The 23,273-nt window shown below is 42.3% G+C and overlaps 2 protein-coding genes across 4 annotated transcripts in view; one reads left to right on the top strand and one right to left on the bottom strand.

Annotated features, from left to right (window-relative positions):
* LOC107563134 (uncharacterized) overlaps positions 1–3,180 on the top strand; it is a 21,551-nt gene extending 18,371 nt beyond the window's left edge. The window contains exons 8-9 of the mRNA XM_016247922.1: positions 1,441–1,574; positions 2,180–3,180. Coding sequence (XP_016103408.1) covers positions 1,441–1,574; positions 2,180–2,406 — 361 coding nt within the window. The 3' untranslated portion in view covers positions 2,407–3,180. The remainder of the gene's footprint in view (positions 1–1,440; positions 1,575–2,179) is intronic.
* A 6,763-nt stretch (positions 3,181–9,943) lies between these two features.
* Positions 9,944–22,631, bottom strand: syncrip (synaptotagmin binding, cytoplasmic RNA interacting protein). Of its 3 annotated transcripts, none has more exons than XM_016247949.1 (12): positions 22,557–22,631; positions 21,633–21,792; positions 20,127–20,245; positions 19,931–20,038; positions 19,122–19,235; positions 17,737–17,913; positions 17,392–17,527; positions 16,124–16,329; positions 15,646–15,795; positions 15,435–15,556; positions 14,170–14,548; positions 9,944–11,613 (listed from the first exon to the last, which is right to left on the bottom strand). In XM_016247949.1, exons 2-12 carry the CDS (start codon positions 21,778–21,780, stop codon positions 11,575–11,577), a joined length of 1,698 nt encoding a protein of 565 aa, XP_016103435.1. In that variant the 5' UTR covers positions 21,781–21,792; positions 22,557–22,631; the 3' UTR covers positions 9,944–11,574. The 3 variants fall into 3 exon arrangements, with proteins under 3 accessions (XP_016103435.1, XP_016103437.1, XP_016103434.1); XM_016247951.1 differs by having other exon boundaries at positions 9,944–11,610; XM_016247948.1 differs by lacking the exon at positions 9,944–11,613 and having other exon boundaries at positions 13,918–14,548.
* Between the last annotated feature and the right edge of the window lie 642 nt (positions 22,632–23,273).

Below are 23,273 nucleotides of genomic sequence, written 5' to 3'. Positions count from 1 at the left end.
ATACAACTATTTGAAAATCTGGATTCTGAGGGTGCAAAAAAATCTCCATCTCAAAAGATTTTCTCAATATTTAAAGTGGTCTAAATGAAGTTCTTAGCAATGCATATTACTAATCAAAAATTACGTTGATATTTACGGTAGGAAATGTACAAAATATCTTTATGGAACATGATCTTTACTTAATATCCTAATGATTTTTGGCATAAAAGATAAATAGATAATTTTGACCCATACAATGTATTGTTGGCTATTGCTACAAATATCCCCCAGCGACTTAAGACTGCTTTTGTGCTGCACATTTTCAGAGTCACATTTTGTTGTGCATGCATTTTGTTGTTGAGAGAAAAGCGTGCAGCAATATTTACACATTCATGTTCGCTGATAGTAATCTGCTGCTTGTGTATTTAGAACTTATTTTTACCCCATGATGAGAATTGGTCTCACACACGTTATCGCGGGAAGACTATGCGGAGCGACATGGAGGAAGGTGGATGTGAAATTGAGGAGTTTATCGCTAAACATTTACATTTAGTCATTTTGCAGACGCTTTTATCCAAAGCGACTTACAATTGGGAATACATAAAGCGATTCTTCTTAAAGAGGCAAACAGATATAAAGTGCTCGTAATACCTAGTTTTAGGCATTGTTCAAATAAGTACAAGCTAGAAAGGGAAGGAATAAATCGATAAAGACTTTCTTTTCTTTAATTTAGGATAAACGAGGAGCTCCTTAATCTGGAACTGGTTTAGTCAGGACTGTACAGTGCACAAAAATCGCTCTCTGATTTTTAGTAGCACAGTTTTGCATGTGTATGAGCCTGTTTACAAAGCTGTTGTCCAACAAATATCCTTTATTGACATGCTTTTTCTCCAAATTAACTTAAGTCGAGTGTTTAAGGGTGCTTTCACACTAGCACTTTTGGTGTGCACCCGGGTTCGATTGACGTCAGAGTTTGGTACGTTTGGATGTGAACGCTGTCTTCCGCACCCACGAACCGTACCCGAGTCCGCTTAAAAAGGGTGGTCTGGGGTACGGTTCAAGTGAACTCGGGGTACGGTTCGCTGCTGATGTGAACGCAATCGTACCAAATCACGGAAGTGAACTGCTATTAATGACGTATTATTTGTGTTTTTCACTCACTTTCTTGATGAGTGTGAGTGACGCGCTGCAAGCAGAGAGCTGTATATGTATGTGTGTGTATATGTACTTTATCCTTCTAAAGATAACCAAGATTGCTTGAACATATATAAACCATATATTGTCTCAATATAAGTTTGTCTTCAAGTTTCCGCAGTCAATTTCTCTATCTACATTTTATTCCGCGATAACTGGTTACCTTTGTCCATATTAGGGATTTCCTGGCGCGTTGTCAGTGCTATTACTTCTGTTTGTGTGGCACAGGACTTTTTTTGAGATTGACCGTCTGATATGGTCACACAGGGCACCGGAGATCCTCTTCAGGCCGGAGCTGATCGGGCGAGATCATTATGGGATGCACGAGAGCGTCTTCAGATCCGTCCTGCAGTCAGACATCGACCTGCGGCGCAGTTTTGTGGGAAACGTCCTCCTGTCAGGTGAGGGTGATCCTCAATTTCATTTTGCCCGCATCGAGTAATTGGCCAAGTACTGGAAGTGGCACATTTCGCAGATAAGAATCCATGAAATGCGTTATTAGACCGTTTTCCAAGGCTGCATGATATTAAACCCATTTAAAAATCAAAGCATAATGCTATTAATTGAATCGCAGCGGTTTATGAATTCACAAATGTATGTGATGCAGGTTTACGATACATGCGCTTTAATTATTTACATGTGTGTAGGTTACCGTACGTGCGTGTCAGGCTCAGTTCACAGTAAATAAATGCTGCTCCGCACAAACGGTTATCATTTACATGTGTGGAGTGTCTCAAACTCCATCTCTGCCTGTTGTGCGTTTGGGTTTATTATAACGTTCATCTGGGAAGGCAATGTGCGCCATTTCATCAGATTTGTACGGGAAATCATTTACAAACCTACGCAAACAAGAGAATACATCAATATCTGTTATCAATATGCTAACTGTTCATCGTGATTTCAAAATAAGTTTAAACCCTCAGTCTCATGAGTTTACATTACTCCATGACCAAAACAATTGTTAGTGACCACCCTAGTGACGTGTGTGTGTGTGTGTGTGGCGCAGGCGGGAACACGCTGCTGTCGGGGCTCCCTGCGCGTCTGCGGCACGAGATGCGGCTCCTGTGTCCCGCGGATCTGACCGTGAGCGTCAGCAGCCCGAGCGATCGAGACTTCTCCGTGTGGCGCGGCGGAGCGGCCCTGGCCAACATGGCCGACCTCTGCGGCGCCTGGATCAGCGCAGACGAGTACGAGGAGTTCGGCCCGCAGATCGTCTTCAGGAAGTGCTTCTGAGCCGTCACTGATCTTACAGCGCTTTTAACACTTTTAGACAGGGTTTTTGCTGTTTGTGGTGCTGTAGAGTGTATTAATGGTGCCAAGTGTTGATGCGAGTCTTGTAGGACTCCATGTGTTTTTAGATTCCAAGAGAAAAATGAATGACCTTTTTAAGCTCTACATGCATACACTGGTTGTATCAATCAGATTGTTTCTCTTTGCCCCTTTAATTATAATCTAATCAATCATGTCTAATATGTAAATTTGTGTGTTTTAATATATCTATGAGATATTAATGTGACCTTTTCAGTGTTTTGGTGCTTTTCATGAGGCTCACGTTGCAACTATTACTTGCGTCTGTAATTACGTGTGACTCTGGTTCACATGGACATGAGGCTTCACCGTATTCGACGTGCTGCGGATCCTTTCCTCCATCGTATGCGGTTCTCAGCGGTTCCTCAGACACGTGTGCGTGTGTTTTGATTTGCTGAGCAGGATTGGTTTGATTTGCATGAATCTCACGTCACCTCTTTTCATCTGTACTTTCACTTGGGTTGTGTTTTATCTGAGGTGGTTTTGAGCTGCATATGGATCTGTCAGCGGCTCGTGTGTTGATCTCTGTGAGGTTTGTATGATGTTGATTAGCTGATCCACATCCTCTTGTGTGTTCAGTTTAAAGCGCTCCGTGTGTTTGCCTTGAGTGCACGGTGAACCCAGCACGTGTTTAGCATCAGTGTCTGTTAACTGGCTAATGTCTGGACCTTTTTACAATAAATATGATTTCTAAACAAGACTCTTCTTGTGTACTCTGTGTTTGTTCTTGTTGCCCTTCTGCTTGATGGTTAAGGAGTAGATCTGTTTGTGGCAGGTTTTCATGAGCTGGCTTTCCTGAATGCTGCCCACTAGTGCATAAACTCTCACTGCACGGCGAGATCTGAATGCATTTCAGTTTGGGTCAGGCACAGAACTCTTAAGTTGGCTCAAGCCAAGTCTACTGGCCTGAAAGGTTTCAGTGAAGTCGTTTGTAAACAACGAAAGTAGTCCAAACTAGAAAAAATCATCCAGGCTGTGATTTGTTTGTTTTTTCTTGCACCAAAATGACTTCATATTCAATATGTAAACATGTTCCTACAACATTGTCAAAGCAAAAAAAATAAAAAATGCAAAGGCACAAAATACTCTACTCTAGGTTTACACTGCTTGGGTTATCAGCTTAAACCACAGCATCTTGTACATTAGCATGAACTCCAGTTGCGTGATAATGCTCACTGAACGAATCCAACACTTTAACCCAGCACAAGTAAACCACTCTGTTGCTTCCAGGGAGGCCAGTTCACTTCTGGACGTCTCGGTCAAGTTGTTGATCTGAGCTCATGGTGTTTGGAGTTGTTTTTTCCCAGCACGTCGAGATGCATGGTTTCAGCCAAGCAAGATATTCCCTGTGCTCCTGTGAAATTGACAAAAGATCATTTCACACCTGTATCGCAACGATTCACAGGTGAAATGTCGGAGTAAAGTATGAGTTATGATTCGAGCGGAGCTGATGACATCTGATCTGGATTACATCAGATTCCAGAAAGTAAGTACTTTCAATTAGATTAAATTACATTTTTAATATTAAGGTTTAATGCACTTTGTATTTTTATATCAATATTGTACAATGCTATCCTATTTAAATCATTGTGCTAAATGAGTTGGGTTAAAAGTAATCTGATTATATTACCTAAAATGTGTAATGTAATGGATAATGTTACTAAATACAGTTTTTATCATGTAATTTGGAATCCGTAATGGACTGCACTGGATACAAGAATAGTTCACCCAAAACTGAAAATTCTGTTTATTTACCCTCGTGTTCCAAACTTTAATGACCCTTCTGTTTTATGAACACACACACACACATATATATATATATATATATAATACAGGTGCATTTATTTCAGTAATTCAACTCAAATTGTGTAACTTGTGTATTAAATAAATTCAATGCACACAGACTGAAGTAGTTTAAGTCTTTGGTTCTTTTAATTGTGATGATTTTGGCTCACATTTAACAAAAACCCACCAATTCACTATCTCAACAAATTAGAATACTTCACAAGATCAATAAAACATTTTTAGTGAATTGTTGGCCTTCTGATACACGAGTTTCACAATTTGAGTTGAATTACTGAAATAACGACATTCTAATTTATTGAGATGCACCTGTATATATGGCAGTGTATTGGCGGCTTTCAAACCTACACCACTCGCTTCCGCTGAACACTAAACACTATTTTAATGGGTTCTAAAGTGTTTAGTTTGTGACTCGTGTGCCATGTCTGGTGAAAAATGTAGTCTCTGAGAAAAGTTTAGGAGCACACAGCACTAATATCATTATACAATATGATCTTATAAAATACACTTTGTACATTGGTTCAAAACAGTTCATTGCAAAGGTCATAAGTATCATATGACAATGTAATTAATATAGTCAGGTCGGTTACCATGAGATATGACCCAAATTAGAGCAGGGTCCCTTTTAGGTGTTTTTGAGCTTTAATGCAAGTCACTGTTTCCATTACCTTTCTCCACAAAAGCTGGCATGCGGTACTCCTGTGCAATGGTGCCTGCACATTAAAGACCATGTATGCACATGTAGTTAAAAAAAGAATTTACAATGTTCAGTCTAGCTTTTGTGTACCTCGCAGCATTAGATGATGTTGCATCAGGCCTAAGGTTTTGCCTTGAAGATGTTCCCTCCATCAACATCAAATCTTCTTCCCGCAAACAGAAAAGAATGATGTACTGCTAGAGATCTAGGCTGCTGTGAGTAGCCACACATTAAAACACCTCTCAGAAGTCAGGGGCGTATTGAACTGTGGAAGTGTAGTTCATTAAAAGGTCTTCAAAGCAAAGTCTCTGCAAGGCTGCAGTGGTTCTGGCTGACAAGTCCTGAATATCAGTCGTTTTGCAGTTATCCTTGCACAGGTCTTAAAGATCGTACAAAACAAGCCTGTTGTTGAAATGCACAATACAAGTCAGAATCGTTGTGTTTTAGAGAACCGTGTCTCGGCATGATTTGAACAGCTGTTAGACTCGAGTGTGCACATACCGTTAAGAACCGCGATAAAGTCGGTTTTATATCGGACAGTCGCTATAAATTAATGCTTTAGAAAAGATTGAATGACTATGTAATCGCATAATAGTCATGGATCATGCTGCATCTCGTTCAGATCACATTTAAAAGCATAATATCAAAATGAATAATAATTCGATGATGTAATTGTTTAAGCATTGGAGGTGTAAAAAGTCCTTGCGCTTGTCAAGTTAGGGAGTCTCTCAAAAGTGCAAAATCAGCAATAAACCTGGTTAAATATGTGCATTATTTCATAAAAAACAAACCAAAAAAACCACTAAAACCGTGATCTGTTTTCATGTGTGGTTTCTATACGGTCCTCACGACAGTCCGCTAACACGAGGGATGAAACCCCAATAATGAGTCCAGGTGTAACTTCTCCTGGGTTTAACTGAAGTTTTCCTATTCTAAAACTGAAAATACTGAACAAAACAGACACATCAGTGTACAAATACACTAATAAAAAGCTAAACACAAACTACTGGCAGGTAAATTATACATTTCTGAAAGCAACAATGACACTCGTAATATGAAAACCACATCTTTCAGTCACTTACAGACAAACCGTGTCCCGGGAACACCGTAAAGAGCCATTTCGATGCGCCGTGTGCTCGGGCTACTCCTGGCTTTTAACTAAATAAAATGCCACTAGATGGCAGTGTTACGCAACAAAATAGCTTCAAAATAAAAGTCCTGCTAGTCAAAGGCAGCAGCACAGTTTGTTAGCAAACAGATGAGGTATAGATTAAGACCATTTTTAACTTTTATATGATTAATATATCCGTTATAAATATGTAAGTAAACTGAACGTCTTAATGACATAAATCTGTTTAACTTTGTGGTTGTTGTATCTAAAGCGCTCAAATCACCTACAATATTTTGATGCATAAATGCAACATATAATACACAACTTGGATTTTAAAATAGCCTAGACATATATTGCGCATTTGTTATGCACTTTTGACATTTTCAAATCTATTACACTTCCTGCTCACGTGACCCGTTGATGTCACACCAATTGCGATTGCTCATTTTTAATGCTTTTCTCAAATATGCAAATCAATATAACTTCCTGGTCACGTGGCGTGATGAGGTCACAGCCGGTCTGCTTTATCACGACGGTGTATGACGGAAAGGAGATGCGTGTGAACGAAGTAGACCCGTTGTGATGTCATCAGGTCACATGACCAGGAAGTTATACTGATTTGTATGACGGAAAAATTCATAAAAAATGCACCAATTGTATTGAGTCATGTATGACGGGAAGAAAATACGTGACCAGCAGCTTTATTACATTTTCTAACGCAAATAAACTATTTCCGTTACAATTACAATTAGCTTCAGGGCATATGCTCAGGAAACTTGTGTACGTATAATGTTACACAACCAAGCAAAATGGTGTGGTGGCGTTGTGGTAGAGCGTCTGCCGGTGAGCAGGACACGGCTCAAGGACCCGAGTTCGAGTCCTACTCATGTCCGGTTGATGTAGAATTGATTTCCTTTCTCTCACTCATTTCCCTATTTACGGTGTCCTATAGAATCAATGTTCATAAACAAAGCTATATAAGGTGTGACGCGTGTGCTTTTATTGCTGATGGTCTCCTATTCATATTTATTTAGCATCTTAACCACATACATTTTAAACAAGAATGCACTGCGCAGCGGAGGCGTGATGCGGCCACGACGCGAGGCGGAGTTACTCCTCAGGTGTGCATTACTCTTCTAATGATTCAACGGCCCGGAGTCAATTATGCAGCTTAGACTACGGTTACCACCTCAAGACATCGATCAGATGATATATTTAAAGGGTGTCGTCCGGTTTTTGTACTTAAATCGCTATTGTGAGCAGGATTATGTCTTCCGTCTCATCCAACGCCTCTTTTGCTAGTTCCAACACCTCATTGTAAAGCTGCTAATGGAGGCTTGAGCCGTTGATGGCACTCTGATGCAGTTATTAATGCAGTTATTAGAAAGAGAGCGAGAGAGACTACAGTAAACTATGCGGAGTGATACGGAACTGTGATGCGGTCAACAGAGCTGCCTGGAACTACGTTCGCCGTGCGTTTCCCTGAAGACACCTGCACGCCTCAGAACGCTCCTCAGCCAATCAGATTCAAGCATTCAGCGGCCCGTAGTAGAGTTTATAATTGATATAGAATTATTCATGAAGGCTGAAGTGAAAAATGTCTTATATTCAGGTGTGCGTAATTATTAAGCAGATTTTCTTTTACAGATAAAATGAGCCAAAAAAGAGATTGAGCTCTTTTAACTAAATTATTAAATGCCCATGAGAAATATTCCAAACTAATACAATACTAGAAATTGGGGGATAGTGTAGCAAAATAGTTGAAGACTGATTTATATATATATGCTTTATGGAGAGATAAGCTGAGAGTGACTCTTGAAGGACCAGCACCACATCCTCTTGAACCGCTGTCTGAAGAATTGATCTTCCAGAATCTGAATCTAGTTCATCTTTAGTCCATCTGGAGATTTTATCTGTAGAAGATAACCTGCTTAATAATTACGCACACTTGAACATGAGGCGTTTTTCACTTCCAGCCGTCATGAACAATAATATATAGATTATAAGTGATTAAATACAAGATTAATAGTAGTTATTAAGATTGATGTCGTTTGGAATTGGTCAAATGTGCTTGGAAAAACATATGATCAGAATATCAACTTGCATAATAATTATGCATGCACTGTATTTTTCCTCTTCTGCTGTCGAGGTAATGCAAGAAATGTTGTGATTGGTTGTCAAGGCAGCCAATCAGAATTTAGCAGCCTCGTCTCTGATTGGCTGGAATTATGGCACATTGTAACGCTGGGTTGTGTTGAGCACGCGAGCTGCTGGTGTTTAGAGCACACTAGTGTTTCACACTGCACGCGCAAGGAGAAGGTCTGCACACATCCAAAAACGTATTTTAAATGCAACATTGATTTTAGTGCTCTCAAAATACTTTGCGAGACAAAAATTTTCTCCACAAACGCAGATCGCGCGTGTGCAAAATGCACTTTTGTGCGCTCAAAATATGATCTTTCGCGCACAGAATTGTGGCAGAGATCTAACCCCATAGAAAAGAGAGCAACATTTGTGGTTTCGGGATGAAAAGTGTTTGAAGTGCACAAAGAAAAATAAAGACTTTCAAAGATTTACACGCACTGCAAATCATTTTGTCATCAATTTCTTTATTTTTGAGCCTTAAGACGACGTTTTTTGCAATCTTTTAATTTTTTTTAATTTCAAAATAATTCGTTTTGCTCTCAAACCCAGAATATTTGATTAAAGACAGAAATAATTCCAAAGACGTCCTTTTTTATGGATCTGTAATTATTAAATTTAGCAAATAAATAAGCACTGTTTTCTAAAGATATAGACTGGTAGATATATTTATTTAGAGATGGTTAACTCTGAAATACTAAAGGTAAGGGGCATATTAACTTCGAAGTATTTAGATTGTTACTAAACCTCAGTTATCTAACAAAACATGTTAGAAATTGCTTTATAAAGCATGTATTTTGCAACCATGTTCATGCATTATATATAGTTTTGGAAACAGTTTAAGAAAAGCAAAGCAAAACATTAAGGGATCATTTTATAAACTCAACCTTAAATAACGGTCACTTAAAAAAAAACTTCAATTCCAATTAAGTTATGCTAACAAATCATGTCTGTGTAACTTCATGTGGAACCACTGAGCATGACTAAATAAAGCAAGTTCAACGCTGCAGTCTATTGTCGAGCCTCTTCAACTGGCAAGATCAAATACCAGATCACACTAACCCAGCAGATCCTCCTGTCTCTGACTTGAGCATCAAAGGTACAGCAGATCTTTACAGGTCTCATGGAGTGGAGGGCTGCCTGAGCCATATCAGCGGTGTTCCTCAAGGGTCTGTGTTCGCTCCTTTTCTGTTCTCCATTCACACAACCTCACTGGGAAGAATGGCCTGGTCATGCACTATGAATGTTACTGCTTTCATGACAGATCGCTTGTGAGGTGCTTTATGTATCAATTTGGAAAATGCTTCTGCCAAATTAACAGCATAGGAATAATTACAAACTGTGAAATGGTACATTCATTTGACAAAAACCGTGATGTTGGGGCCAGTGTCCTCTACACAGTTTGTATAATATTTTAGTGACTAACACAACCACTGAATATGCAGAGCTCTCAAGACAGATCTTGACAGTTGAACAAATGGTGGTCAGTAAGAAACAACGCAAAGGTGGTCAAAATGAAAGAGCATACAAAACCAGATGCAAAAGTAAAAGGTGGTCAAGAAGTGATAAAGTAATCAAATGTAAACGTTAAAGTCATGTATATTCAGATGTTACCTAACGGCACTGATTAAACTCAAGACGCTCACAAGGCGAGGTTTAGACTGTGAAAAGCACTCTGGAGAAAGAACAGCATAAAGCAAGGCCACACCTTTTCATTTTACAAAATTTATTTGCAGGAATGCAAAAACACTGGTTATGCAGCAGTACTTTAAAATGCCATTTTTTTTATCAAAAATGGTCTGACGGTGATACAGAAATAATTGTGGAGTCAGTCATATTCAAAATCCAGTCAATACTTTAAAGAGGCAAAAACGAAACTGAAACATCAACAGAATCCCTTTAAAACCCCTGTTCGAGCGCATAAGAGAATTAAAGTTACCAATAACATGCCCAAAATGATGCATATCTTAATAATCCATCACATCAAATGTGATGAAAAGGCAGCTATGGTGTGCCCAGTTCAATGACCTCAAACGTCCTGGCTGCCCTGAGCACAGCTCTTATTACAGACTGAACGGGTAATGGCTTAGTCAGAGCCGCTCTCACCAGTCCAGTCTGATTCACAATCAGCGCCAGGGATGGAGACAGAGCAAAGCTCAAGCACAGAGATCGATCCCAGCTGATCTGTCGGCCAGACCGGCCTAACTGCCTCCGTCGAGAGAAGCAGCGGCGATCAGACCGGTACTCTGGACCTGCCTTTAAAAACGACGGTGAACTCTGCTTGCCTAGGCGGCATGTAGCTCACAAAAGGGATGGTGTTGGTTTCAAAATTGATCAAGCAGCCATCAACGTGGACCGCATGTACTTGAAACAAACAAAAATAAGTTTTAAAAACACAATTCATTTGGGGCGGGGGTCTGAGAAACGCAGCTAAAGCTTCTCAAAGTAGCTTCTTCCTCAAGTTCAAGCTTTTATAATCAAACAAGTAACATCCTCATCACCCGTCTCGCGAGCTGTAACTACATCCTCAGAGGCAGGCGTCTCGCTCGGCTCAGACTGAAGGAGGCTAGGCTTCTTTAGACTCATCACATGAGTGTCATTCACATGCCCAGTCTGACTGCTCAGCATCATTACAAAAGGACTATAATACACTAGGTACATTGGCTCTGATGTTGCCCTTGTGCATAAGTTGAATATAAAAAGCCCTGCTTGCATCAAGTCTCCGTATGTACAGTACAGATAGGGCAGTTTCAGCCTCCAGGATGAGGTAGTTAACCAACCCTTTCCAAAAAAACACCCTAAAAAAAGGTTCAGAAAAGAACCATTTTACCTGGAATGCCTGGTCAGTCACGCCAGGTTGTAACAATGGGAGGGGGAAAAAAAAGAAAAAAGGCAAGACTCAAACACAAGCTTAACATGCTCGTCCCCATGATAAGCTGCAGTTAAAAATACACAAAAATATACAACAGCATCAAGCTCCTCCAAGCCACTTCAAACATCTACAAAGTGCAAAATACATGTAACGTCAAGGATACAACTCCTTTGGGCTACTTCGACCTCCAGAAGTAACGGTAAATGGCATTTTCTCTCATGACACAAGGGTTCTGGGACTTTCTTATATAAACTTAAAAATAAAAAATTAAATACAAAAACAAAACAATACACAAAGAAGAGTCCACACACACAGGTCTAATCGTGACTTTGCGTTGATGGCAATCTTGGAGGCAGACAGGGAGAAGATCTGCTTCCGTAAGGCAGGAACCGAGCTGGACCGTGGAACGGACCTTACCATCCCATCCGCTGGCAGCACCTGGCGTGACCCCACTGAGCTAGTCAGCCTTCACTGGGACATGTCAGGACCAGCCTCCACTTTCCCCTGCTAGCCAGGTAACAAAAGGAACACAAATTAGAGGAGCGTTAACAATGAATACAACACAAAAGGAAAAAGAAATCACACAAGGACACAAACGACTACAAGGAAGATGTCAAAGAGAGACAAAGCAAAATGCATTCTACCGACGACACCCTATGTTTTGGCATGCACACGTGTAAGGAGCCTGAGAGAAACAAGCACAACAGTGGCTCGGATCGAAGCGACAGGATTAGGTGATCTGAAGGGGGTGGGAAAGTTACGGAGATACTAAAGGAGGAAAGCAAGACAGTCATGCATGGTAGCTTCCCAGTGGCTCAAATTTGGGACAAATGTGCAAAGAGAGTTAGAGCTTCCAGCGACAAAGACGCCTCGTCTGGACACGCTGTTTATCAAATTGTGCTTTCTGTGGCCATCATTGAGTTTAGCCTCTGTCCTCGTGGAGTTTCTCTCACAAAACCCCATTGAAGGGGACCTCAGGAGAGAAGGTTCCCAAAAATTGCAATGGCAGTAAAGAAAAGCCTCTCAGTTGGAGGAGACCGTGTGAAATGGGGTATGTATTTACACAAAGCTTGAGTGGAGAGAGGATGCGGACTTCAGCTTGGTGAGATCAATTTGAAGGCATGCAGAGTGAGGTAGCAGCACATGTCTACAGGCAAACCTTTAGTCCTTTTTCTTCCACAAGGAGCCATAAATTTGTAGGCAATTTGAAGAGAGAATTTGCCGAAACATGAATTTGAAACACAATTTGAGTTTTTGTACACTGGTGCGTGTATGTTTATTCAAGCAGACAAACAGCAAAGAATACAAGCCAAAATGTAAAGCCAAAAATTAGGATCAAAGTCCTTTTTTTTATCGTTTTCACCAAAAACAAGACAAGCTATTTGACTAGCATTATCTTTTGTAACATACAAATAGTAATTTTTTTTTCTTTTTCCTTTTTTTCTACATTGAATACAAGTTTAGGAGACTTTTTTTTTTCCTTTTTCATTTTCGTCCTTTTTTGTTGCTGTTACCTACTTAAGACATGAAGAGCAAAATTCCTATGAACATACATGGTACTATATAGCCAAATAGACAGGTTGAGCACAAAACTGCAAATTTAAAAATTTCAATCCCGATTTTTTTTTTTTTTAAAGGTAGGAAACGACTTCCAAACAAAACATAAAACAAAAACAGTTCGGCAGAAGCAGGTGGGAGTGACTACTGATCGAGTCCAAGCGGATTCTTAAAATATGTACAAGAAAACCCGCCGGGAAGAGGAGAGAGGCAACCTTTAATGGATTTGAGGGCCAATCAAGTCTCTATAAAATTTGGGACAAACGTGCAAAGAGAGTTAGAGCTTCCAGCGACAAAGACGCCTCGTCTGGACACGCTGTTTATCAAATTGTGCTTTCTGTGGCCATCATTGAGTTTAGCCTCTGTCCTCGTGGAGTTTCTCTCACAAAACCCCATTGAAGGGGACCTCAGGAGAGAAGGTTCCCAAAAATTGCAATGGCAGTAAAGAAAAGCCTCTCAGTTGGAGGAGACCGTGTGAAATGGGGTATGTATTTACACAAAGCTTGAGTGGAGAGAGGATGCGGACTTCAGCTTGGTGAGATCAATTTGAAGGCATGCAGAGTGAGGTAGCAGCACATGTCTACAGGCAAACCTTTAGTCCTTTTTCTTCCACAAGGAGCCATAAATTTGTAGGCAATTTGAAGAGAGAATTTGCCGAAACATGAATTTGAAACACAATTTGAGTTTTTGTACACTGGTGCGTGTATGTTTATTCAAGCAGACAAACAGCAAAGAATACAAGCCAAAATGTAAAGCCAAAAATTAGGATCAAAGTCCTTTTTTTTATCGTTTTCACCAAAAACAAGACAAGCTATTTGACTAGCATTATCTTTTGTAACATACAAATAGTAATTTTTTTTTCTTTTTCCTTTTTTTCTACATTGAATACAAGTTTAGGAGACTTTTTTTTTTCCTTTTTCATTTTCGTCCTTTTTTGTTGCTGTTACCTACTTAAGACATGAAGAGCAAAATTCCTATGAACATACATGGTACTATATAGCCAAATAGACAGGTTGAGCACAAAACTGCAAATTTAAAAATTTCAATCCCGATTTTTTTTTTTTTTAAAGGTAGGAAACGACTTCCAAACAAAACATAAAACAAAAACAGTTCGGCAGAAGCAGGTGGGAGTGACTACTGATCGAGTCCAAGCGGATTCTTAAAATATGTACAAGAAAACCCGCCCGGAAGAGGAGAGAGGCAACCTTTAATGGATTTGAGGGCCAATCAAAAAAAAAACCAAACCCTTTTTATAAAGAAGACAATAGAGCCCTACATTCTCTACTTCCACTGTTGCCCAAAAGAATCCTGATAAAACTCCTGGTTGTCAGATTTGTAACCATAGTTACCAGAATGATCGCCACCTTGCAAGGGTTGCTGTGCAATGGGTTGCGAGCCCCAGTTCTGATTAATGGTCTGGCGCCGCTTGGAATCTGGCTGGTTGTAGCCATCGGCTTTGCGCTTGCCTCCTACATTTCCACCGCGTCCACCCCGAGCACCACGTACCCCGCGCCCTCTCGGCAGAACCCCGCCTCTGGCTCCTCCGCGTAGGCCCCTGCTGGCCCCTGGCCCGCCGCCGCGCTGCAGGAAGCCCGCCCGGCCCCGTGGAGCGCTGGCCCCTCTGCCGCGCACCGGAGACGCCCCGCCTCGGGCCCCGCCGCGCCCCCCTCTGCCACGTGCGGGCGCCTGGAAGTCATCGTAGCCAAAGTACGGGTCGTCGTAGCCACCCCTGTAGTTATGGTAATCATAACCATAATAATCGTAGTAATCTTCATAGCCATAATAGTCTGGCGGGTAGGAGTAACCACCCCGACTGGCACCCCTGCCCCGGCCCCTGACAGGAGGCGGCATCTGGGGAGGCCCATAGTAGTAGTAATCATCATACCTGGGAGAGAAGAGCACAGGGATGTTTACATGGAACGAGCCGCTCGGAGATTGCTCACCGTGGAGACACAGAGCTGCAAAGCGTCTGCTCCTGGAGGGCTGCAGAGTCCAGCTCCAACCCTAACCAAACACACCTGCCCGAGCTAATCAGGGTATTCAGGATGACTCAAAACCTTGTCCAAATACCCACACTGGTGGTCTCTGCACTTCACTACTTATATGACGTATTTCCTGTATTTGGCTCAAGTATTTAAGTGAGCATGAAGACCACAAGTGTGTCAAGCTTTTCATTACCTGATTGGACACACTAATAGTGTTGTAAAAATGCAATAGCTTTATCTTATTTTAAAACCAACTTCTAAATGTCGGTTCAGTAGTCCCTAAAACAGATGACAATTTAATTTGTGGTGCTTGTAATTAAGTGATAAAAAGCAGCTGCAAATGTTGTACAAAAAGTCTTGCACTTTTTATTGGTGCAATGATGAGTAGTGGTGGTATTTGTTTTTCTACCAAATTATATGCAATTTCAAACTATTATATTAATATTTACTTGCATTGGAAAGGTTTCCGTGTCCTCTCGGCAAAAAGTCTCACAAATTATTATTTCAAAGCATGATGGGTTACACTTAAGCCTCAAATAGCGGTCCGGAGTGGTATTGGAGACAGTGTGGGTTTAGGAAACTACGCTTTGGCGTGTTTAAGACTTGGGACAGTCTTGCACACTTGCTTCCCGTTACGTGCATGCGCTCCTAAGTGGCCAAGAACACAAGTGTGGGTGTTCGGAAAAGGCATAAGTGCACTGCATAAGAGCTGGACCGGACGTCTGGAGGATAGCTGCCCTTCATGAGCAGGGCTGGACACCGCTGCTGTAAACACACAAAACTCACATTTGCGTCTTCGCTGCTTGACGCTGCGCCTTCCTCTCTTTCCGCTTCTGGTCAGGTGGCTTGGCGAACACAATCTCAATGTGCTCCCCCTCTAAATCTTTACCGTTCATTTCTGCCAGCGCCTGCAAACATCCATACCGTCACACCACTGTAACGACCGCTCAACAAAACCAGAAGAGTGCACCTGGACACTCGTTCCAAAGCATCTTACCTTGACCGCTCCATCTCTCTCATCGAAGTGAATGAAGGCGTAGTCTTTCAGTTTCTTCACTCGCTCCAGTTTGCCAAACTGGCCGAATGCTTTTTCAAGTATTTCCTCTGTGACGCTGTTTGCCAGGTTCCTGACAAACAACACTTTCACCTAGGAGCAGATGAGATGACAACATGAGCTCTCTAGCTGTAAGACAAGACGGGGCCTAAATATAAGCGCTGTTATATCGGTCTGGCATTTAGGTCAGTTGAAAACCCCAAGACTTTGATCAACAGTGCTCCCATGGCAGAAGGAAGACTCTAACCCACGTCAAGTCGCCATTAAACTGCCAGCATGAAGCCTACTGCTTCAGAACAGTGTTATCTGAAGAGAATGTGGAAAGAGAATCTAAGAAGGAACTGAGAAGGTGATCGTCTTTCAGTACAACCCCTTCACCACAGAGAACACCTTGTGGTTTAGCACTGGATCATGTTCTGACCTTTGCCATGACCTCCGGGTCAGGATCCTCAATAGGGTCGGCCCACTCGACGGTGACCACATTGCCCCAGACCTTCACCTTCCCGCTCATGAGCCTCCGTCGAGCCTGTGCTGCAGTTTTGTGGTCCTCGTACTCCAGAAAACAGAAGCCCCTGTTCTTTCTCTTATCATCCGGCTGATGGTAAAGGATGACATCAGTAAGACCCTCTGAGAAAAAGAGAAATAACGTTAAATGTAGAGCTTAAAATCTTTAAAGGTGACATATCATGAAAATCTGACTTTTCCAGGTTGTAAGTGCTATAATCAGGTCCCGGTGCATCTACCAACCAAGCAAACATGAAAAAGATTAACCCAGTAACTTTGTTTTGGGAAGCCTTTTTCTGCAAGCGTCTGAGAAAACCAGCGCGTCTGATTTCGCTCTCTTGGTGACGTGACAAAGGGATCTTATTATAATATCACCGCCCCTTAATCTGTAAGTTTACACCCACGACGCCGTCATTTTGATTTCGCAAGAGACAATGGTGTACTAGTTCTAACGTCATGATGATAGTTTGAGCAGAACATGCAAACTGTTCAGTGTTTGGCTGCAGAGACGAGCACAGAACACTGTTTAGAGCCCAGCCTCAGAGGAGACGAGAGCAGTGCATTTATTGATGTATTTACTGTATATTGCTGCTGCCACACAGATCTAAAATAAACATGCGATTTATTTCCCAGCTGTTTACCTTCACAGACATAACCCACTGTTTTTGTAACTCGTGTGTTTTTAAGGTAAGCTTGTGTGTGAATGAGAACTTAGTTTAGTACTCGCATGCTGTGACAGCCGCTTTCTGTGCGTGTGCTTCAGATGTGTGCGCTCAGAAAACCTTATATCAGAAGTTTAAACTCATATGGTTTAAAACGCATGATTTCAGAGCGATAAACATGATAATCAGAACCAAAACAGATGTTTTTAGCAGGTCCGAGCTGTAATGGCGCAGCTCTATTCTGGAAAAGGGGGCGGGGAGCAGCAGCTCATTTGCATTTAAAGAGACAGGCACGAAAAACAGCGTCTTTCTGCTTCGACTCAAAATAGGCATTTTCAAAATGTTATAATAAATGATCTGTGGAGTATTTCGAGCAGAAACTTCACAGACACATCCTGGGGACACTAGAGACTTATATTACACATTGTTCTTAAGGATTCTTTAAAGGAGACATATGGCCCTTTTTACAAAGCGCATTGAGAGGACACAGAGGAATGCACCCTCATTTCAAAGCAAAGCTCACCTGTGACTTTGGAAAACTCTTCAACAATCTGTTCTTTTGTCTTGCTCTTGGGAATGGAGCCCACAAAGAGTCTGTTGTTTGCCACTGATATACACACGCCAATATGTTTGCCCGGGCGAATTTCATGATTGTTACACTGAGAGGAGAAAAACAGGGATTGGATACTCGAACAACCGTTTAATTTGTGAAGCAACACCCATGTCTATCACTACCCAACCACATTTTTTCACAAACACCCCAATACGGTCTTCTGGAGTGATTCTGAGACACGATTGTGAATCTAGTTTGATACATGAAGACAGAAGCAGCAGGTACACACTCATGAATGGACCTGCATGATCTTACTAGCTTGACGGCCTCCTGTGCAGCCTCTTTAGTGCAGAACGTGAGGAAGGCGTAGCCTCTGTTCAGGCCACTCAGAGGATCCATCATCAGACGCAGGTCCCAGATCGGCCCTGCCTTCTCAAACAGAGGCACAAGCTCATCTTCAAACAAGTCCCTCGGGATCTTCCCCACAAAGATCTGAAATTTGGAGAGAACGGAGAAGTCAATGAGCCAGTCTGACAGGTTAGAGCCAAACTAAAACACCCCAGAGGCTACAATTTAATAATTTCTTCAAAGTATCAGTCTTAAACAGATGCACTGAGGATTTGAAAACAGGAAGGAGATTCAGGCCTTTCATTAATCACTCTATAAAACATGATTGTGACCAACTAACATTATTTGAAAAACATTTAACTGAAAAAATTCAGCTAGTTGCTAAAGCAATATTTCTCATTTTCAATTGAAAAACAAACAAAACTATAGTAGTACCAATACTAAAATAACACTGTGACTGGTAAGTGGCATCTTCCTCATTTTTCTACTCGCATAAAACATTAACTCAAATCAGTATGTTCATTTATTTAATTTGTTATGCTGCCAAGAATGGGTTAAGTGGGATAATGAAAAGGCATTAGCTTCATGTCTGGGTCCGGCTCATCCACTTGTGGTGCTTTTGATACTAATGGTGCTTTTCCACTGCATGGTACGGCTCGGTACGGTTCACTTTTGGGGGGTTTTCCACTGGGTACAGCACCTGGTACCAACTCGGTTGGGGTTCCAAGTGAACCGTACCGTTAACAAAACGTGACGTGTAAACTCTGCTGATCACGGATTGGCCGGAGAGAATCGTCACTACCTGCGTCACTGAACTTGCGACACAAACACAACAGACCCGCTAGATTTAAATCAGCACAGCCAGCGAAGGATCGAACACAACCGTTTTGAACGAGCGCACCTTTTTTAACAATCAAAAAGTGGTTGTTTTGTGGTCTGTTGAGGAAGTACAGACGTTCCTCTCGTTGATAGCAGAGGAGCAGATCCAGTGAGAGCTTGATGGGGCGACGCGGAATGAAAAAGTTTGTCAGGCAGTAGAGGCGGCGCAACTAACGACATGTGAATAATCCTGCCCACTCGCAAACGCAAACCGAGCCGAGTCATACCACGCAGTGGAAAAGCACCATTACTGTACATTAACATGCTATGTTTGGAACTCCACACAGATTTCAATGTACCTGCTAACATCAGAGCAGCCAGATGCTCTTAAATGCGGAGAGGCTGTAGAATCAGATCTTAGCGGTAAACTGTCAGCGTAACAAAGTGACTCCAGCACAGTGTACATAGCTCATCATTCAGACAGCTGATGTAGCACATCGCAGCATGAGTGCCGCCGTCCTGATGTGAATTACCTCTGTCCCGACCGAGGGCTGAGCACCTGTGTAGACAGACTCTGGTGGAGGGCCGCCGTACTTGCGCTGACCTGTAGTGACATCAAGGGTGTAGCCTGTTCTCTCAAGCAAAGTCTGAAAAACACCACCAAACCAATCAACACAGGTGCTCGTTTCACTGACGTGAAATGTTTAAGGCCCTATCAGTTTTATTTCTTCTAAAATTCCGTTTTTATTTTTCTGGACTCCTTTTTGAGGTTGAATTAAATATTATTTGAAAAGCATGTCTAATTAAAATCCCGAAACTTATACAATTTATCATAAACAAATAATTCAAAGTTTAACAAAATTACACGTTTAGGGCCCTATGAAATATTTGTATTTTTTATTGCTACCAAATTCTGTTTTAGCGCGTCCAATTATTCCAATGCATAAACACAAGTTTCATTTATTCTTACAACAGCCTAATGAATTTTTTTCCCCTCAGAAACTCTGTGTATTTACATTTTTCTGGTTATCAAATGAAGGCACAAAACAGTAAATTTAATTTATCTTTTAATTAACGTAAATTAAATGTTTTATAGTAAATCCCCTTCATTTGCCAAAAATATGTATGATTATTCCTTAAATAAGTTTAGTAATTTCAGTAGTAGTACTATGTATATTCTACTGAACAATAGTAATGTATTTATGCCACAATGTCTTCAAGTTAAATTAAAGTTAAGTTTCTGATTAATTCATCAAAACTTTGACAAATTCCGTTACATTCCGCTTTTAACTGCAAATTCCGTTATTATAACCGTTTTCATGTTAAAAAAGCCCAAACGCACCTTAATTTTTGCTTCATCTGGTCCTTTTGTGGCATCTAGAACTTTGGTCCCCTGTTTCTCTCTCTGCCTGTAGGTCTTCATCACTCCACAGAGAAAGGCACTTTTGTTCTGAGCGAAAGAAAGAGAGTGAGATAGTAAAACCTTCCCAAGTTTCACTACACAGAGTACAGACTCAGAGCAGAGCGAGAGCACTTACTTGCACATGGGATAGGTCGCTCTCTTTGAACTGGACAAGAACTTGCAGTGCACCTTCCTCATCGAACTCTTTCAGTGCTTCAAGGGCCCTCTCATCCAGTTCACTGTGCTCCACAAGGCCTGCAGGGAGAAAACCAGGCAAACCTCAGCGTAGCCGAGAGATGTGACGATCTGCAGGACGCTTTACCACCCGTCCAGTCAGGCTCGTGGACCGTACATCAGCGTAACTCAGAGAGAGAGTTCCCGTGAATCATCATTCGGACAGGGCATCAGCTAGTGACGTCACCAGTCACTTGTGATTACAGTAACAAGTATTTTGTCGTCTGATCATCCAAATATTCCCAGGTTTTCCACAACTACGGAAACCCCACAAAATCACCTGAATAGGCATCAGTGAAGAGCAGCACCTCGTTCATACAGTAATAATGATTATCCCAGGACCTAGGCCGGTCACGATAACAACTTTTTGCTGTGCGATACATTGCCCCTGAAATAATTGCGATAATCGATATTAGTCATTTTAAGACCATTTTATGCCACTGAATATATACTCATAATGTAACAGCATAATAATGCAAGAAGGCCTACACACTTCCAAATGACAACAAACTTTGAATTTGTAAGAATATTTAGATCATGGAAATTAAGTATCAGAATACTAGATGCCTTAAGGGATAGTCCACCTTCAGTTGCTGGTCCCCATTGACTTGCATAGTGTTTTCCCCATACTATGGAAGTCAATGGGTACCAGCAATTGAAGGTGAACTATCCCTTTACAAAAACTTGAATAAATAGTAAAAAAATGTGCAAAAGTAGAAAAAAGAAAAGTGCACAAAGAACTTGTCTGGAGATGTTCCCCTGACCGTCTTTTCTCTGTAAACTAAGAGTGCACACTATTGCTGAGAAACACAAGCGCTACTCGGCACTCAGACGTCCGTCAGATCCCTAAACAAGGCCATATCTGCAGCCGAAACTTGAACGAGCAGCTCATGACTACACCACGTTATGCACGAGAAGCTGCAAGAGACACAGGCGCAAGTGGAATACAAAAAACACGGTGGCATTAATTTATGTAAAAATAATGGGTATACACTGTGTCATCAAGTTATTGAGGTCATGTACATATATTGTGCGGCAAGTCGATATATTGATGATTGCGCCAGGCCTACTCTCTCACCCCCATGTAATCAGCATCTGTTAGAGATCAGCTGCAGGGGACATCACACAGCAGCTGCCTCTATTGTCCCGGCGTATGCCCAGCACCCCCAACAGCGGAGCTAACCCCCAGAAGGGCTGCTGTCAGGACCGGACCGGACACGCTCAGCTCAGCCCGGCGCACCGTTACAAGTCAGCTTCATTCAGCGCTGCAGCACCCATTTTGCAGGGAGACCACACAAAGTTGCTAATTACCTGCCAATTCCCTACGCAAGAAAACACAGGACACGTACAGTTCAACATGCATTGAATGTGATGAATGTCAATTTGGAGGGGTCAAGTTTGGGCTTACCTGCTAGGTAAATTTCATCTAGCTTTTCAGCAACTTTTTGTGGTAAACCAGCTTCTAATAAAGTGTTGAAGTGGTCAGAATGGGTGACTGCAGCAGACGTGTCCATTGGTTCTTCAGTACCATTCCCATTAATATGTTCTGTGGCCATGTCTCCAGAAATCTGTTCAAATGCAATGAGCCAAATTACTGCAGGTTTTGGTAGACAGTTGCAGAAATTAAGTGGGTATTCAGTTGTATGTATAGGGTTCCTCCATATTGAAATCTAAAGATCATCCGGTCTTTTCACCCGCATGCAATGATACAAACACGCATGAAGCCTCCTAGCCCACAGCCCCGCCTCAGCTACAGCCTCTCACAGCCACAGCCCGCCCGCACAAACACCCGTTCACACAGCGCTCCTCGTGATACCTCCGCAGAACAGCGAGCCGGCGCGCGGTGAGCTCCAGGCGGCACACTGGCCTGATGCTAAGCCGCAGCTGCACACACGCGGGTCTCCGGCCCTCCACAGACACACACCGAGCGAATTACTCTTCACAGAGCTACGAGACGACAACGCATTGCGCAAAACGTGCTATAAACGCATCGAAGCTGAAGAAAATCAGGGAAGCTGCGAGATAAAAACGGTTTAGCGCGTTACGTGGGATTCAGGCGCGTGGCTCTACATTAGCATTAGCCTGCTAACTCACGCCCTCACATACAGCATCAGTTCATTTAGTGTGCAGCCACGCGCTGTAATTACTGACGAGACCCAGAGATGTGCGTTTTTACGCGTTTAACGGTTCTGAAGGCCTGCTCTCGCATGGCTTGCGTGTCCGGTAACCCCCTCCCCCCGCGGGATCCGCATTGTTTCCAAACACCGGTCAAAGAAAGGCCTCCGCGGCACGAAACGCCACGGAACCGGGTCCGGAGCGGCGACACGCTTACCTGGCGCTGTTCCGCGGGTCTGATCGGGTCTGTCGGTGTGGATATGTGTTCTGGGGGCGGTAAGCGACTCCCCGGCGGAGCTCCGCTTGATTCCCGATAGTGTAAAATGGCGGGCGGCGCTGCTCACGCGCGGTTCTGCCGCGACGGGGTTTCTGACGCAGCCGATCAGGGGCGGGGAGCGCGAGCGCTGGCCAGCGGTGGACCCGTGTTGCCAAGTCTGCGGGTTTCCCTCTGAAGTGGGCTACTTTATCTCTGTAGCCTTGGCTTGTTTGTTCATGTCCGCGGGCTGAAGCCTGATATTTAGTCCCTAAAATGCGATTTTTACGAGATGGTCCTCACAGCAGAACACAAGATCCAGATCTAACTCCACCCATCTGCCCTGGATCTTGTGTTCTGCTGTGAGGGGATACTGACTTTTGTATTTTACCCCCGGAATTGGCTAGTTTTGGGCTAATTTTGAGTAGCAGTTAGTTTTATTGTGAAAACCTGGCAACCCTAGAATGGCTTTTTCACATTTTTCAGTAGCATTCTTTAAAGGGGTCATATGATGCGATTTCGATTGTTTCTTTCTCTTTGAAGTGTTACAAGCTCTTGGTGCATAAAGAAGATCTGTAAAGTTGCAAAGACTAAAGTCTCAAAACCAAAGAGATATTCTTTATAAAAGTTAAGAGTCAGCCACGTCTACCTAAAACGCCTCGTTCTAACACGCCCCCACAT

This window comes from Sinocyclocheilus grahami, unplaced genomic scaffold, assembly GCF_001515645.1.
Source record: "Sinocyclocheilus grahami isolate Dianchi unplaced genomic scaffold, SAMN03320097.WGS_v1.1 scaffold858.1, whole genome shotgun sequence".
Lineage (NCBI taxonomy): Eukaryota > Metazoa > Chordata > Actinopteri > Cypriniformes > Cyprinidae > Sinocyclocheilus > Sinocyclocheilus grahami.
This window is presented reverse-complemented; position numbering and strand designations above follow the sequence as displayed.